General features: G+C 56.2%; 1 protein-coding gene across 1 annotated transcript in view; it reads right to left on the reverse strand.

Annotated features, from left to right (window-relative positions):
- The window catches only part of COL16A1 (collagen type XVI alpha 1 chain), a 47,625-nt gene extending 39,951 nt beyond the window's left edge, over positions 1 to 7,674 (reverse strand). Inside the window, exons 1-8 of the mRNA XM_056122695.1 lie at positions 7,059 to 7,674; positions 5,459 to 5,565; positions 3,519 to 3,590; positions 3,293 to 3,410; positions 2,085 to 2,208; positions 1,591 to 1,857; positions 806 to 886; positions 554 to 679 (exon numbers count right to left, since the gene is read on the reverse strand). Of these exons, the coding sequence (XP_055978670.1) occupies positions 554 to 679; positions 806 to 886; positions 1,591 to 1,857; positions 2,085 to 2,208; positions 3,293 to 3,410; positions 3,519 to 3,590; positions 5,459 to 5,534 (864 nt within the window). The 5' untranslated portion in view covers positions 5,535 to 5,565; positions 7,059 to 7,674. The remainder of the gene's footprint in view (positions 1 to 553; positions 680 to 805; positions 887 to 1,590; positions 1,858 to 2,084; positions 2,209 to 3,292; positions 3,411 to 3,518; positions 3,591 to 5,458; positions 5,566 to 7,058) is intronic.
- Between the last annotated feature and the right edge of the window lie 10,547 nt (positions 7,675 to 18,221).

Genomic DNA, 18,221 nt, shown 5'->3' on the forward strand with positions numbered 1-18,221 from the left:
CACGTGGTGTCAGAGAAAACAAGACCCTGAATCAATGGGCCCCTGTGTCCCTGCGGCCAGAGGCTCGGCATGATGCCCAGGGCGCAGGGAGGCTGCCCAGCAGGGGCAGGACGAGGGGAGAACAGGGCTTCCCCACCACTGCTAAAAGTCCCAGCTGGTCCTGGCTCTGGGTGTAGGAAAAGTCTGGCATTTACCAGGGCCAGGCTGGGCAAGTCTGTAGTGGCCTATCTCTAGGTAGCCCTGTTCAGTGGATGCCAGTCTGGTCTGAGCTCCACAGAAGTGTCTGGGGGGTACCACTGAGAACCTGGTACCTCAGTGTCAATTGCTCCTGTGGGCTGTCTTCTTACTTCTCCCAGTCCTATCGATGGGGTGGTGCAGGAGGGCAGGGCTTGGAACACCCCCCCCCCACACACACACACCTCACCACCCTCTCCATACACACACATACACCACACACACATGTGCATGTGCACAGCACTGACCCTGGGGCAGACCTCAGTCCGTTGAGGGAAGCCTAGGACCCTGCCCATGTCCACCGGTCCTGCCCACTGACCTTGCTTCTTTGAGGCTCCTCAAGGCAGAAGCAGCGAGTGTAGACCTTGCCCTCGGTCTGTGGGTTGATCTCTATGAGTTCGTTGTTCTGGGTATCTCGGCGGGCCTTGGAGGTCTCTGGGGGGCACTGTTCAGTGCAGGGGAAGGGCTGGAGTCAGTCCAAAGGCAGATCCCCACCCCCGGACCCAGCCACTTTCTGAGATCTCGAGGCAGCGCTTTCCCATCTGTTGGCTGGGCCCGGCGGGCCACTCACCCCTTCGGGCAGGATCTCGCAGCAGCCCTCCTCCAGCACAAGCTCCGGGTCGCAGTAGAGATGAGCCTGCTGCAGGTCGAACTGCAGGGACATGCGTGTCATTTTCACGCCCTCACACGGGGGGGGGGGGGGGGGGGCGTGGCCCCATCAGGCATACGCAGAGCTCAGGCCCAGGACCGGACCCCCACTCTGGGCTGGGAGAAGGTCAGGAAGACAACCGACACCCAAAGCAGCAGGAAACACAGGCTGGAGCGATATGATAGTACTTCAGGGAGGCACCTGGGTCCAATCCCTGGCACCCCATGAAGTCCCCCAAGACCTGCCAGGAGTGACGCCTGAGGAGAACCGGGAGTAAGCCCTGAGCACTGCCAAATATGCCCCCTCTCCTACCTGCTCCCCGCCCCTGCAAAAAAAAAAAAAAAAAGCAAAAGGAAACAGGATGCCAGGTAAGAGGGAGAAATGGGAGAAATATTCCCTCTGGCCCAGAGGAACGGTTTCAGGTTCATTTCCCACTGGGCCTTGCCCAGAAGCTACTTGGTGGTGGGATCTTCAGAGAAAGCGTTCCCAGGAAGGTAGCAGGAGACACACATGACGCAGGGCAACGGAAGCCTTGGGACCAAGCAGTGCTCCGTGTGGAGAGGGCAGGAGTCCCAGGGGACAGACCAGAACAGGCTGGATGCCGAAGTAGGGTGGGGGGCAGTGGGGAAGGGAAGGGTCCAGGCAGACAGGCACTCCAGAAGGTTCCCCCGGACTCCCAGGAAGCAGACATCCCACCAGGCACTCACCGAGACGGGCTTTCCCTGCTCAGCATCTAAGCCCAGAAAGACGTGACCCCCCAGCCTCACGGGGCGCCGGGGACCCAGTGGCTGGGAGGAGGCTGTGGTGCAGTCCAGGTGCATGGAGGCCACCCGGTCAGCCACGCTCAGCATGAGTTTGTGCCAGCGCAGGTCGAAGAGCTGAGGGGCCGGGAAGGTGCAGGACACAAAGTCGCCGTCTCGGCCCAGGGCGCGGAACTCCAGGCTCTGCTCTTGGCTGTTGATGTCCAGGGAAATCTGGTGGGGATGGACAAGGGGCCATGTTGATGCTCAGAGCCCCGAGGCTGCCACCTGGCCAACTTAAGGATCTACAAGCTCATTGCGCCAGAGGGGAAGAAGCTGGCTGGGGTCCCCGGGCGGTCCAGCTGGACAAATGGCCTCAGTGCTGGCGAGTTGGGTGGCTCTGAGGCTGGCACCCCAGAGGGCAGGACAGTCAGGAGCTGGAACTGGGGGTCCTGGCTCACCTGTGGGTACCCCTCCGCATCCGTCACTTGGAACAAATACCAGGTCTTCTGGTGGGTGTGTTTCTTGAGCAGCAGCGTCAAGACCAGGGTGAACTCCTGGGGCAGACCCCGGGGGAACACGCGTCTGCAGGCAAGAACAGGGAGGGCCAGATGCTTGGCAACAGGACCCTCGATGCTGCACAAGGTGGTCCCAGCCTCCCCTCCTACACGTGTGCCCATCCAGCACCCTGCAGCCATGCCAGGGCACTGTTGGCCATAAGCATGGTGAGACAGAGAAGGGAACTGCCCTCCTGGAACCTTTGAGTGGGGCTCGGAGGGTGTGTGCAAAGCCACAAAGAACCCCAGAACACCCACCCCAATGCTCCAAGTCAGGACTGGCCTTGTGTTCTCAGTTTTTTTTTTGTAGTACTGGGGGCTCAAACCCAGGGTCTCGCCTCTGCAAGGCGTGAATCCCATCCCCAGCCCTATTATAACTCTGGGGAGTGTTTTCCAGGATGCCAGGAGGCTCTGGGGACCCTGACATGGCCAGGGTGGGTGGAGAAGGGACACTGAAAAGTGACAGAAAGAGTCTGGCATGGCTGGAAAGAAAACGAATGCAGCAGATAAAGATAAAGGAACATTTCCAGAGAAGAGGTTGAAGAGGTGAGAGGTGCTAGGTCTTCCTGGCACTGTAAGGTTGCGCATTTATACACAGGGCATGTGTGCACACATATATGTATATGTGTGCACATGCACACACACACACACACGTATAGCCACTCTTTTTTTTTTTGAGGGGGAGCACACTAGACAATATTCAGGGGTTAATCCTGGGTCTGCACTCAGGAATTACTCCCGATGGTGCTCTGGAGACCATATGGGGATCAAACTGAGATCGGCCTCTTGTAAGGCAAGCACCCTACCCTCTGCATTACCTCTCTGGCCCACACATAGCCACTCTTGCCACATTCTCTCTTGTGCTGGTTCCTCATGGTGCCCACAGGAGACTGACCTACCTCCCTCCTCCAGAGTAGGGCCACTGGGCATGCCTCCCTGCTGATCCTACAAATCTCCGGTGGCAAGGGAGAGTCTGGGTTCATTTCTGGAGGTGGGGGACGGGATAAAGTGCCCCACAGGAGAGCCCCTGGAACTCAGCCCCTCATTCCAAGGGGCGTGGGAGTGTGACTGAGGTCTGCCGTGGACCACAGCAGTCGCCCTGGCACCTTTACCTTGTGGGCTGGGTGAGCTGGGCTGACCCCAGGCGCAGGATGAGAGGCCCATTGGGGTTTCGAATCTTCTTGATGGCAGATGTCTTCAGGAGACTGAGTCGACGGATGAGGTTGAAGCCTGCAGGGGAACAACAAATGAAGAGGGCAAGGAGAGGAGGGTACAGCCCTCCACCCCCGGGAAGATAGATGGCAGAGGGGAGGATGGCGGAAGGAGAGGAGAACGCACCAGTCACGTTGGTTAAGTCACTTCTGTGTTCCAACCTGAGTCCTTCTTGCTGAGATGAAGGGCACTTTTCACCTGGAAAACAGTGGACGCGGGGCACCGGGGGCTGACGCTTGCCCTCCCTGCACAGCCAGGCTCCAGGGGAACCTGGGAAGGAGCAAGTTTGCTTCCTGCTCCACTCCTTGAGCCAAGCTCTCCCTGCCTGCCCTGGCCTCTGGCTTCCCTGGGAACCGGGACCTTCCATAGGCAGATGGGAAGATTGAGGCCCAGAGGCTATGTGGTGGCTCAGGGCCACAAGCAAGTTTACAAGGGAGCAGGATCCCTTGGAAACCACATCCTCAAGCCCAGCCATGAGAGCATGCAAGGAAGAAGCTCTGGGCAGCAGTGCCGGAACTCAGAGGGGCTGGGGAGCAGGGGATGGACCCCCAACATGGGGATACCCACATGGGAGGTAGAGGAGGAGCACTTCAGGGGCGAGGAAAGGTCTCCTGGGGCCAATACAGGTGCCTCTGCATGTCTTGGGGAATCCCTGTCACCGGCTGTGAGCTGGGGGAGTCCCTGTTACCAACTACACACAGCTGCTGTAGGGGTTGTCAGTGGTGGGTGGGGTTCTTCTTCCCATTCAACACAGACAAGAAGGCTAGACTCCAGCCTGAGCCAACAGCACACTTTTCACCTGAGTCAGTCGATTGTGCAGTATTGAGAAGAGTTAGGGTCCAAGGGGACCACAAACTCAAGAGAACCTGCAGGGCTCCAGACAGGGCATCTGCAGGAGCTAACAGGCAAGGGGGCATTTGATGCAGGTTTCCAAACCGCTAAGGGGGTCTGTGTGGCAGCTGGGGGCCTGACTCCTTTGAGCCCACTGTGTTGGGAAGAGGTGTCCTCTCCTCCAGGAGAGAGGGGTGGGAAGGCTCTGCCCTCAACACAGCTGGGATACAACGGGGAGTGGAGCTCCTAGAAGCGGGGCGTTGGCCTTCCTGGCTGCCTCACCCGAGGAAGAAAGCTGGGGTTGTTAGGCCCGGTGACCCCGCTCAAGCCTCCTCCCCCAGGTCTGGACAGAAAGACTATCACTGTCTTTGGCATCGGCAGCAGCAATGGGTGACTCACCCCTTGGCAATGGGCCCAGATTCCTTACAGATGTTGAAATGCTCTGCCCCAACCCCCAGGGAACCTATCGGAGAGAGCAACACACACACACACACACACACGCAGGCAGAAACACATATGCAGACACACGGCCAGCAGATAATCGCATGCACCCGAATGCAGACAGGACTGCATCTGGGCCTTAGTTTCTCTGCTTCCTGTCGGCTAGATTTTGATTCTAGAAGTTCTGTTCTGATCAACTGGGAGGCTGAGCTCCTGAGCCCCAAGGGCACCCAGCAAAGCAGGGCAAGTTGCCTAGTCAACTTCCTCTGGCTTTGGGCCCTGGAAAGCTGCACCCTCTGTCCCATCCAGCGTCTGAGCCTCAGGGCGGGCCCTTTATCCACCGCCAGCCATGGCAGAGCAGGAGCAATAAGCTGTGGACGGATTCTCCACTAGGAGGAAGACCGGTGAGCACAGAGCCTTTTTCATGCCAGAACTTCCTTCTGAAAGGAAGTTACACACATACCCCCAGCCCAAACCATATGGGGTGAACAGGCTGGATTTAGTGTGTAGGCGGTTCTCTCATTCACAGAGAGGTAGGGATAGGTACTGATGCACGGAGCAGCTCTGAGAGGCAAACAGAGAGACTCAGAGACATACAACCATGCAGACAGAAGCATAGAGCTCAGAGCATGAGAGTTCAGGTCAGTACATGCAAACCCCAGAGATGCCCCGATTGTCCTATAAGTGAAAGTCCACGTGGCTCAGGCACACAATGGCATATGGACCCAGGATCCCCGCACCTCAAGGAGCCAGTCACAGGCTTGGGACACCCCCATGCTCCCAGGTCATCTCACCTGGATCTGTCCCATGGCTGTAGGTGGCCCAGAGCCCGAGGAGCCACAAGCTAGGAGCCCAAGATGCCCACATCATGGCCCTCAGAGGAAGGCCCCAGCCGCAGCACCTGGAAAGCAGAGAGTCTAGGAAGTGGTTTCTGACCACACATCCCAGCTCCACTCCTGGGCAAGTAGTGGCCAGCCTGTGGGGCGTGGGCACTGGCTTCAGGCAGTAGAGCATCTGGCCAGCTGTCACCTCCCCAAGGCCCAACTGCAGGTCTTGGGTTAGGATCTGGGCCTGGGCCAGGGTGCTATTCAAAATATTTGACCACCAGTGTAGTACAGGCACTGGCCAGTTAGAGGAAAACATTGCAGAAACACCGAATCGGGGCAGATACTGCTGGACGAGAGAGCTACAGGATCCTAAAGGCTGGATCAGCTGGGAGAGCGAGAGGGCCAGAGGCTGAGATTAGTTACCAAGGCGCTTGGAACCTTTTCAGCATTTTATCAGCTTGCACTCTGTCTTGGTACATACAGGCCTGGTACCTGGCTGGCAGCATGCGGCCCAGCCAGGTAGCCCTGCCAAGCACCCTCAAGGGCTGAGTGTCCTGGCAGGCATCATAGAATTGTGCGGGGTCCAAGGAAGCTTCCCCCACAGGTACAGCGGGTGGGAGAGCAGGTCACTGGGGCCCAGGACCTCGTTGCCAACCTCCGCCGCTGATGGATGCTCGTCTTTTAGTTTTATTAAACCCTGATGAATGGGTGCAGATAAATCAATACAGGCTCAGCAAGCGGCCAGCTGAGCCATACATCATCTGGCTGTCTCGAAGACAGGCAGCGCGCACACGCACACATACAGGCATGCATGTGTTGGCACAGGGCAGAGATCCACAGGCACGTACACACGGACATTTGTGCCACGCTGTTCTCATGAAATGACCTGCACATGCACAGGTATGCGGGGACACGTGTGCTCCTGAGACCTCCAGTGTGCCAGCCTGCATGTGTGTGCACAGGGCCAGCCAGGGCCCCCGGCAGGAGGCCTCTTACTGGGAAGTCCTTATGCCAGTCTGACCTCATTCCCTCCAGCTGTACTGCTCCAGCTCCCTGAGTCCTGGACAGGACCGCACCCCCATATTAAGACATCTTGAAACAGCCCCCTGCGTCCCCTTATTTTAGGGAAGAATTGCCTCCCCTGTCCCCCACCCCCTGAAATCCTAGTGATGCGCACCTCTGTCTCTCAAGCCCTATCCTGGTCTCCAGCCAGTGGTAGGGCTGCCGACATGGGGGAGGCATGTGGATGCATGTGGGGGCGTGAACATCCGTGTGGACCTGGTTCCGTCCTGCTCCTTATCTCCAGCCTCCACTGCCCCAGCCTCAGAGAGGTGTGTGGGTGGGGAGGGGCGGTGGTATTCAGGGTTAGAAGGAGAGAAACTCCAAGGTGAGGCCACCTCAGCCTAAGGTACAGATTTGGGAGTAGGAAGTCGGACCTAGAGTGAGTCCAGCCAGAGCTTACCTCCTAAAAGGAAAGAAGCAGAGATCCAGAGAGAGAGTGACAGTTGCCCCAGGTCACACAGCACATCCGGGCGGGGCCTTCCAGCAGCCCCTCCATCTCACTTACCCGAGCTGGCTGGGGTCCCCCTACTTCACTGAGTAATCCGGGCAGTCCAGCACAGCCAATCAGGAGGAGGGGGCCTGACTTCCTCAGGCCCGCTGGGGAGGGTCCTCGGTCACTCCCCGCCAGCCACGGGGTCCCCAGCTTGCCCCTGTCCCGGAGATCTTAGGGCTGAATGCTGCCCTGCGCTGTTGCGCGCGCCTGCCTGCGGGGACTGCCGGCCACGCCGCGCCGGTGGGGGATGAGGGGGCGGCTCCAGGGGCCTGGGGACCTGCCAGGCCCTAATGGAACACAGCTGGACCCGCCCGCTGGGCGGGAGGAGGGAGGCGGGCCGCGGGGTCTCCGGTGTGGCGGCGGGACCCGCGCACCCACAGCCCCGCTGCACAGCGCGCTACAGGCCTGGCCGCGCTCCCAGGCCGCCTCCCACTTGCCCAGGTGAGCAAGCGGCCCGGGGCGCCAGGCGGGACCCTGCGTGCCCAGAGCTGCCCTGGAGGGGGCTCTGGCGGCCAGCGGGTGGGCGGGGAGTCCGGCCCTTTAAGAACCAGGCCTGGAGTTTGAAGGGCCTCCCGTGCCACCCCCTTCTACTTCCCTGGCCAGGCCTCCAGGAAGGGGGGGGACCCTCTCCCCCAGATCCCTGGCATCCTTGACGTGGCTCCTGCTCAAGCCTCCTGGTCAGCTTTTTCCAGTTTCTCAGCCTCCGTTTCCAATTAGTCTGTTCCTCCAGCAGGCTGAATTGGGGGAAGCCCCCCTCTTCCCTCCAGTAACCCTTTTGCTCTGGTTGCATTTCCAGAGAAGTGGACCCAGCCTGTCCCCTTAGTCCTCTGTCCCCCAGGCCAGAGGGGACTCTCACAGGGACCCGGAGAGCAAGAGGAGCGGGTTGCCAAGTCTGCAGAAGTCCTTTCCAGGGCCCTGCTGGGACACCACTGACCACTGCTACTGTCATCATACTGGGAGGCCAGGGTGGGGGAGGGGTCCTTTCTAGTCAGAGCACCGGAGGGCAGCTGACCTCTGAGGGGAAGGAGCAGGGAATGGGTCTGGTCATGTCCCAAGGAGATGGTCAAGGCCATCCTTCCCAGGGTCTGCCCTGGAAGCACAGAATCGTCACCTAGGTCAAGGGCCTGCAGAGAAATGGGTTCAAGAGAGTCCTGAGCAGCAGGAATGGATGGGGATGACAGGAGGGCCACTGAGTGTGTGTGTGTGTGTGTGTGTGTGTGTGTGTGTGTGTCTGTCTGTCTGTCTGTCTGTCTGTCTGTGTAGAGTCCTGTGGAAGTCACACAGTGGAGCCTCATCTAACCCCAAGAGGGTGAGGGGGAGTCTGGGATTTCCCGCCTAGGAACCAGCAGCGCTGAGTCAGCGGAAACCCCAACCAGGCCTCAGAGGCGCCCACTGTGGTCCCTGCTCGGAGGCAGCCCAGATGTGGTCACGCCCCAGCTGTGGCAGCATCAATGGGGGTGGGACAGGGAAGTGCTGAGCTCAGCACACAAGAAGCGGAGGGGCCGGGGGGGGGGGGGTGAGGAGGGGTCTTTCTAGTAGCTGCTCCCTGGCGAACACTTGGGAAATACAGACTCACAGTCCAGTGGTCTGTGGACTAACCACAGCCTCCTCCCAATCTGGAGACAGCCATCCTCACAGGCTCCGCTGCCTTCCCAAAGTGGAGGACTTTGGGTCTGGGGAGATTCAAGATTTTTTCCATATAAAATAATGGTAATAGCATTCCCAGACTTAAATTAAAAAAAAAAAAACTCTCCACCAAATCACAGTCAATGGAGACAGGCTGCTTTCCAGGAGAGGGAATTGCTCTTCTCATCCCACAGGTGGGGACACCTGGACCTAGGGACAAGCACATGATTCGCCCCCAAGCACAAGGCCGGTGGAGGGTGGCAGGGACCCTGCCAGCGAGCCTGCACTCACAGCACAACTGCTAGCCAGTGTGCCATCGGGAGCCGGGAGCCGCACTCCCTTCCTCCCCGCCAACCCCAGCCCCAACAGCAGAGGCAGGGAGGGAGGAAGCTGAGAAGGAGACATGCAGACGCCTTCACACAGCCTCCAAGGTGCTGACCAGAGCAGCCAAGTCCAGGACTCACCCTCTGGCTGGCTCCACTGTCACAGGCACCACCCAGACACGAGTCCAGTGGAGCTCCCCACACAGGAACCCAGAAACCAGGAGACCACATACCAGGGCACCGTCTCCTGACACCAGGACGTAGACTCCCCAGGAACACAGACACATGCACACACATGACACCAATACACAGCACCGCATGTGAGGGCAAAGGCGAAAAAAAGGCAAAGGCCCTCCCGTTGATCGTCGATTTGCTTGAGCGAGCCCAGTAACGTCTCCATTGGAGACTTTGTTGTTACTGTGTCTGGCATATCGAATACTCTCGGCAAAGGCGAACCTCAGAAATAAATCCCAGCACATACCCAAAGAGAGGGGCGGGGCTCTTGGGGCACACATAATGGGCAGAAACACATATGGGCCCACAGACAGAATCATACCTGCCTGCAGAAACACCCACCAACCCGCAGCACATGCTTACACATGATACGGGTCGCACAGACTCAGCACTCACAGAAGCCCCCCCCAGACACATACATATACACACACACAGACCCCCCCCCACACACACAGACCCACAAACGTTCAGGGCTACTGATACATTTACTGAGTTAGTACCCAGAAGCTCGTAAGCAGGCTGTCCCATGGTCTCAGAGCCGTTACCCCATGTGGCACTACCACGAAGTAATCAACGCTACTAATGGCCACCAGCTGCCCTGGTGCCTTCCTGCCACAGCCAGGAGGGGCCCCAATGGGGCTCCTAAGATAGGGAACATGCCCGGGATAGGGAACATGCCCAGATATCTGAACCCCCACATCCCAGCTGGCCATTGGGGACACTCCACCTGACAGGGGCAGCACCTGGGACAAGGGGAGGGAAGAGCAAAGATGAGCTGGGGCTCAGGTTGAACCCAAGAGCCCCCTGTGGTGACAACGGCCATGCAGGGATGCTCTGAACACCCACATGTATCTGTGCACATCTGGGCCTTGCTGTAGTGCTCACCAGTGCACACACAATTGTTCCCAGAGGTCAGCTTCTCCTGTCTGCCTCGTTCTGGTAAATGCCACCACAATTCATTCACATGCTCAGGCCAAACCCTTGGAGTCATTCCTTGGCTTTTTCTCTTCCTCGTCATGCCAATTCCATCTGGTCAAGTCTACTTTCAGACATTAACTGAACCCACATCATCCCACTTCCTACCCTCACCCGAGCCACACACACACACACACACACACACACACACAAGCACACATACATATGTGCGTGCACACTTGCACACACATGCACACACATGCGCACACATTCCCACTTCCTCCTGGGACTGTTACAGAAGCCTCCCACCCTGTCCCACTCAGAAACCCTCCAGATCTTTCCAGATCTGCGTCCCTTGACTTCCCTCCAGGGCTACCATCCCACTGCTCATCCCCTTAGACTTAGCCCTGCATCCGTCCCTTGGTCTTACCAGCCCGTCCTAACTGCCTTTCCTGTCCAGCACACCCCACTCCCCACCCCCAGCTTCCTTTCTCAGCCTCGAATTCACCATGAGGTTTTCCCTCTGCCTGGTGGGATTTGGCCCTGATCTTCCCAAGCTCCTGGGTGACATCACTCCTATCGAAATGGAAGTGACATCATTCCCACGGAAGCTCATTCCCTCCAAGGGGCCTTCCCTGACCACCAGATCCGGGGGCGCCCCACTGCTCCCGATCACGGCTCAGCTCTCCACCCCTGCCCAGCTCCAGTGTTTGCTTGTCTGCGATAATAAGCAGGAGGCTCAGACAAGGCTTCCTCTGCAGTGCTCACATCCTGTGGCTGAGCCTGGCACCCCACCAGGGAGAGAGTGGAGCCATGTACACGAGCACTGTCACACACACTGTGCCCCCAGGACATGACATGCGGGGACGTGTGCAAAGACACACATGCGTGTGCAGCTTGGGGTGCAAGGGGAAACAGACCAGAACACCGCAGACTCCGGCTGCCTCTCTCATCTCTGGGGATTCTGACTGTATCCTCCCTGCTGCTGGCTCCGGGCTTGGTCTTTCTCTGGGTCTGTCTGATCTCAGGCTCTCTAGCTCTTTCTGCTCTACGTCCCGGCCTTCCCCGCTCCCCTCTCTGTGTGTCTCTGGTCTCTGCCTTTCTCACAGTTCCTGAGTCTTTCTGTCCTGGTCTTGGACTCCCTTTGATCCACAGCTGCCCTGCCTCTGCTTCTCCTCTCCTCCCACTGTCCCCCTCTGCCGTCTCTGTTTGAGGCTCTGACTGCTTTTCCTTCTCCTGCCCTCCCTCTCCTTGCCCTAAATCACCCATGCCACACATCTCCGTGGATGTCTGTGGCAGGGAGCCTCATCGTTCACCTCTGCTGGCAGTTTTATGGTCCCGGCGGGCAGGCTAGAGCTCCAATCTACTCCTGCCAACCCACCCAGGGCTTCTGTTCACAGGAGCTCAGGACCAGGCACCTGCAGCATCCAGAGGGGTGAGGCAAGACCCCCTCAGGCACTCAGAGATAAGATGGGGTTGGAGTGCAGGGCAGTAAAGTAGCGTACCCCAGGAATGTGGGCACCATTTGCTTGCCCTCTGGGTTCCACCTTCTGTTCTGAGAGACCCATGGGGAAGGGCAGACACAGAAGCCCTTGGGTCCAGTTTGACCTCTACCTGGAATATGACCTGAGACCCTGGTCTCCCCATTATCCCATGTGGTGAACTGTAGAGTCCCACATGAACCCACACATCCCAGGGCAGTAAAGCACCTTCCGTAATTATTGTCCTTCAGGGGTTTTGCTCCCCACCCCCACCACAGGGCATTCATTCAGCAACATCTGGAGACTTTGGGGGTTGTCACAGTTTGCAGGGGAACCTTTTGGCATCTAGAAAGCAGAGCCAGAGACACCACTGAAGATCCTAGAACACACAGGACAGTCCCTTACAGTAAAGATGTTTCAGCCCCATGTCACAGGTGCTGAGCCAGAGAAACCTTCCCCCACTACCACCCCACTGCCCCAAAGCGGGAGATTTTGTTGCTGCCCCAATTTCTCTGACCTCCTCTAAACTCTCAGTTCCAAGCTAGTGTTATCAGTTTGATATAGCCAACCGCGGTTAGATCCCCAGCACCTCACAGGGTCCCCTGAGCCCCACCAGGAATGATCCCTGAGCACTGAGCCAGGAGTTAACCCTGAGGACCACTGGGTGTGTATCCCAAACCAAAACATTAACATTAGTGGCTAGAGACGTAGTACAGTGGGTATGACACTTGGCTTTGCATGCAACAGACTCAGGTTTGACCTCTGGCACCCCATATTGTCTCCTGGAAACTTCCAGGGGTGATCCCTGAGCAAAGAACCAGGAGTGAGCCCTGAGCACTGCTGAACATGACCTGAAATAAAACAACAACAAATCACAAATCACAAATCATCCTGTTATTCGTCGATTGCCTCGAGCAGGCCCCAGTAACATCTCCTTCATCCTAGCCCTGAGATTATATTCAAGGCTCTTTAGGAGAACGAGACCCATCATTGTTACTGGTATTTGGCATATTGGGTACGCCACAGGGAGTTTGCCAGACTCTGCTGTGTGGGCAGGCTACATTCGGTAGCCTGCCAGTTTGTCCAAAGTAGGAATGAGATAATAAGATGTTATAATAAGATGTCGCGCGGCCGCATGGTTCCGGGAGCTAGTTTTTATAGTCTCTGAGTCTTGGCCGCTGATGGGATTACACGGCGCCAGGGGGCCAGTTGGTGAGTGTGACCCCCGCCTACTGGAATTTGGAGGATCTGGGTGGAGGATGCTCGGCCCAAATTCGAGTAGGCTTGGAGATCTCGGCCCCGGAACCCGTGTGACTTTTCTCTCTGCCAGTACCTTCATGTGTGCGGAGAGTGGTTTCAGCATGGTGGTGGCTGGTCCTGGAGGTCTTTGGCTGCCGGAGCCCTGGTTGGGGTGGGGAGGAAAGCTCAACCCGCTCCCCTCCAAGGGGCCCCGGCGGCGAGGACAGTCAGGCGCGGGGGCAGGAGACTGCACTGTTCTTCTTCCGGGAGTTGGTTTTTATAGTCTCTGAGTCTTGGCCATACACGGCACCAGGGGGCCAGTTGGTGGGTGTGACCCCCGAAAACAACAAATTAAAAAAAAACATTTAGTTCTGCACCAGAGAAATAGGTCAGGGGCTAAGGCATTTTCACTGTCTGCGGTTGGCCTGCGTTCGATCCCCAGAACCATAGGATTCCCTGAACATCTTAGGTTACAGTCCTGGAAACCCCTGAGAATTGCTGAGTGTAGCCCTAGAGGTTCCTGAGCACTGCTTGGGTCTGCAGAATCCAAGCAGCACATGCCAGACCCTTGCATTAGTCTGCTGCCTGTTGGCCAAGGACCACTGGGGAGGGATCCTGGAATCCTAAGCACCATTGGAAGGACCCCAAACAAACGGGCCAGAGGGATAGAACAGCAAGTAGGGCACTTATTCTGCACACAGCTGTCCCGGGTTCAATCCCCAGCATCCCATATGGTCCCCTAAGCACCTCCAGGAGTAATTCCTGAGTGCAGAGCCAGGAATAATACCTGAGCATTGCCAGGTGTGACCAAAAAAGCCAAAAAACAAACCAAAAAACCCTCAGCCCTACTCTGACCAGAACAGGACCAGGTTAATGCCCAGCTCTGGGTGCTGCCTCTAATAATAATAGCAGGTGAGTATTGAACCCCTTGAGTGCTGGCTGCCACCACACACAGAGAAACCATCTTAGGGCTTGGGGACGAAGAAGGCTCATAATTCTGGATGCAGCTATGCATGCAGGAATCCCGGCTTGGATCCCCAGCAGTGCATGGCCTCCTAAGCACCAAGTCAGGAGTAGCCCCTGAGCACCACTGAGTATGACCTAAATACCGTGGGAACAGACCTACATGGCTGAGACCTTTCTGGAAAAGACCCCAATCAGCAGGGACCTGGATGAGGCCTTCTCCCTCTCTGCCCTGCAACTGCCCTGGCTGGTGGGCTCTGCTCTCTGGTTTGAGCTATTCCACTTCAAGGGGTGAAAGTACCCCCACAGGCCAGGAAGACTAGAACTCAACATTTAAAGGTTGTTTTCTGTTTTTTAAGTAGATTGAGTATAAATCCCTGCCACCCCTCCTCCATATTTATCACGAGGTGGCAGTGACCAGGGGACACACACACACACACACACACACACACACACACACACACACACACACATGCCTGGCTATGGTGCCTGCTATGGTCACACCACAGGCTGTGGTTCTCGCCCACTCGGCCATGGAGGGCACCGAGCTCTGCACTCCTCTAGGCTTGCCAGGACCACGCCCTTACTCGAGGCACCCATAATATGGTTGTGGGGCTCATGGGGCAGGGGTTCACTGGAGTGCTCAACAGAGGTCATGCTTCCTGGCCTTGGTGTTAGCACATCTTTCTAGCTGTGGTGCTCACAACTGTCTATGACACCAGGGATGCCACAGACAGCAGAGCTCACCAGGCTCAAACTAGGGCAGCCATAGTGAGGATTTGTGCATGTGGAACACCGGGGATCTGAACTTGTGGCTGTATGCCACCAGGCAGTCATTCTCAACCCTTTGCTGTTCCTCCAGGCCCACAGAATTTGACTTGACACCGAAAGTCAACCCTGCTCCTAGAAGAGAACAGCTCAGAGTCTCCTGCCTCCACGCCTGGCTGTCCTCACCGGGGCCCCTTGGAGGAGGGTGGGTTGAGTTTCCCTCCCCACCCCAGCAGAGCCCCAGCAGCTGAAATCCTCCGGTTCCAGCCACAGCCATGCTTAAGACCGCTCTCCACATGTTCAGATGAGTCTCACGCATGAAGGAACCGGCAGAGGAACCCAGGTGTGCGGGACCCGGGGCGTAGATCTTTAGGCCTGCTCGGATTGGGACTGGGGCCTCCTCCACGCAGATCCCCCATCTTCCAGGCGTTACACCCACCAACTGCCCCCGGCTCCATGTAATCCCATCAATGGCTAAGACCCAGAGACTATAAAACCCTGCTCCCAGAAGCGCGTGGCTGTGAATGCGGACATCTTATTATCTAGGTCTTACTCTGGAGAACCTGGCAGGCTACCAAAAGTATCCTGCCCACACGGCAGAGTCTGGCAAACTCCCTGTGGCACATTCAATATGCCAAAAACCAGTAACAATGATGGGTCTCACTCTCCTGACCCTGAAAGAGCCTCGAATGTGGCACTTTTTAAAATCTCAGGGCTAGGACGAAGGAGACATTAGTGGGACCTGCTCGAGGCAACCGATGACCAACAGGATGACAGTGATACAGTGATACTGAAAGTCATGGTGCAGTGATTTCTTTGTGGGGGGAAGGCACGCCTAGTGGTGCTTAGTGCCCAGGAATCATTCACTCCCGGCTGTTTTGGGAGCCATATGCAGTTCCAGGGATGGAATCGCAGTTGGCCACATGCAAGGGAAGTGCCTAATCCCTGTACCATCCATCTCTCTGGTCCCATGGTACGGAGATTTGAACTCAGCTCTGCCTGACCTCAGAACCAATGGTCTTAATTAGGTCCCCGCAATAGCTATAAAGCAGTAAGGCAGAAATTCTCACATTTGGAGAGCTAGCGCAGATGGCTGGACCCCCATTCCGAGGCTTTTGAATTCAGCGGCATTTTCTTTGCTTTTTGAACATGTTCCCAGACCATACTGAGGCTGCTGGCCCAGGGACTAATCTGAGAGGCCCTGCAGTCGAGCCGGTGGTTCATGTGCCTGGGTTTGATTCCTGGCTCAGTCGCTTGGGGATATCTTTCAGCCTCTTTTCTGAGAAGCGGAGATAACAGCAGTGTCTATCACTCATGGCCGCTGAAAACAGGAGGGGAAGACGACAAAGGGAAAGCCTTCCTGCTGCGCAGTATCTAGGAAACACTCAAGAGTTGCTTGCCCCATAATGACCCTCAGCATGGACAGCTCCCATCTATCCAGAGGGCAAAGAACTAAACCAGCCTCTGCCCCTGTCTCTTGGGCTCACTTGGACTGCTCAGGGCAGTTGGTTGGATGGTTACTCCAGGAGTAGGGTGGAGAGGAGCCCATTTCTGCTGAAGCTTCCCAAGGAGACTGCCCCAGCACAAGGTCTCCTGGAGGAGGGTTGGGGGTGCACCCCAGGGAGCACTGAACCCCTCCAGGTCCTGCCTCCTTCATCTCCAGGGATGGATGCCTTTGGGGGCAAGAGGAGCCCATCCTCTACCCCCAGCCCTAGTGAGAGTGTTAGCCCACCTTCACCCAGATCTCTTTGGCTACCAATCAAGTCAGACCAATCTAGTGTGCTGTGTGACCGTTAGCCAATTCCTCGAGATCCCTGAACCTTAGTTTCTTACCCTAAAATCAAACATGAATTTGGTATTATAACTAAAGATAATGATCCCTAGTTTGAATCCAGCATAACTGTGTTCGTAACTCGTCTCTACCATTTACAAGTTGTGTGGCTTTTGGCAAATACCTCACTTCTTGGAGAGAACTTCAATTTCTTTGTTGGAGAAACACTAATAGTTCAAGGAGACCGTCAGGGTCATCTGAGATGCTCTAATCCAAGTCCTGCGTGTAATTCCTAGAGCTCAACAGATGATGGTTACTCCAGACTTGCACTGAGCGTAGGGGGACTCTCACTGGGGCAATCCAGTCTGTTGACTTATTTCCCATCCACTTTGTTGCTACCCAGCCCCAATTTTAGCTTAGGACTAGCAGAGTGGGGAGGGGCCTCCCAGAAGAGGCAGATCAGAAGTTTGCAGGAGGGGTGGGGTGGGGGCAGAATAATAATACAGTGAGAAAGGCGCTTGCCTTACATGTGGCAGATATGGATTCAATCCCCAGCATCCCATATGGTCCCCTGAGTACCACTAGGAATAATTCCTTAGTGCAGAGCCAGGAGCAAACCCTGAGCACCACAAGGTGTGTCCCCAAAACAAAATAAACAGAAGTCTGCAAGAGGGAAAGGTGTGATCAGTGACCAATCAGGGGTTGTCTGTGTGGCTTTGTATCCTTTTGGACCTTAAGTCACAGAAAGCTGCTTGTGTGAAATGGAAAGAGGAACAAACTTTTCTCAAGACAGCTCCCCTCTGCAGAAGCAAGCCAAGAAGCCTTCTGAGTGAGACGTGGAGAGAAGGGGAGCATTCAAGGACTCCCAGTTTCCTTCTTTGCACGCGAGAACCTCAGACAGTTGGACTCATAAATTCTTCGACTCCTGGAAACTGGAGAGGCGCTAGCTGCTTCCAGCCCCACCTCTGACTAGTGGAACTGGGACGGGTTCTGGGGAGGCCCAAGCAGGCTGGAAAGGAAGGTAGAAGGAGTAGGCCAGGGGAGAGGAATATTCAAGGTAAAAACACAACTTTTTCATCAAAGCTGAAAACAAAAGCAAAGGATCCAAGAAGCGTATTGGTGTGTGTGTTGGGGTGTGTGTGTGTGTGTGTGTGTGTGTGTGTGTGTGCATTTGGATCACACCAGGTGGTGCTCAGGGGGCTAACTCAGGAGCCAGGCAGTGCTAGGAATCAAACTCAAGGCCTCCTGCACTCAAGCCCTCTGAGCCATCTTCCTGGCCCAGGTTTGATTCTGACTGCTATTTCCTGGTCTTATGCTCTTGGGCAGATTTCTTCACCCCTCTAAGACCTTAGTGTCCACATCTGTAAAAAAGGGTGAAAATGACAACTTTCAACCATGGGGAGAGCTAGGAGAAATAATTGCGGTCATTGTCATCTTGTCAAGTAAGCCAAGCCCAGAGCAAACACTTCCAAATGTTCAGCTATGACATTATTGAGGACTGATGAACCCCGTTTCCTTGTTCATCTCTGGAGCACCCCCCCAACCATGCCCCTATTTACTTGATTTCAGATGGTTTTGTGCATTCAGTGACATTTCTGAAAAACGAAAGATAGGCCTTTCTCCCTCTCCCCAACACCACTGGGGTAGCCCTGGAAGCACCACCAGACCAGGCAGCTCAGATCACTGGTCCTGAGAGCAAAATGAAAACCCACCTGAGGCTGGCGTTTTGAGCAGAGCACAGGTGGTAGAAGGGCAGGACAGAAGGCCTGGGACCGGCACCAGGTGCAAGCCAGGGTCCTCTGGGTGCAGTTGGGATTCAACAGAGTCCTAACCCTTAGGCAGTGAGGAGAACTGA

This window comes from Sorex fumeus, unplaced genomic scaffold (assembly GCF_029834395.1).
Source record: "Sorex fumeus unplaced genomic scaffold, SorFum_2.1 ptg000047l, whole genome shotgun sequence".
Taxonomy (NCBI): Eukaryota; Metazoa; Chordata; class Mammalia; order Eulipotyphla; family Soricidae; genus Sorex; species Sorex fumeus.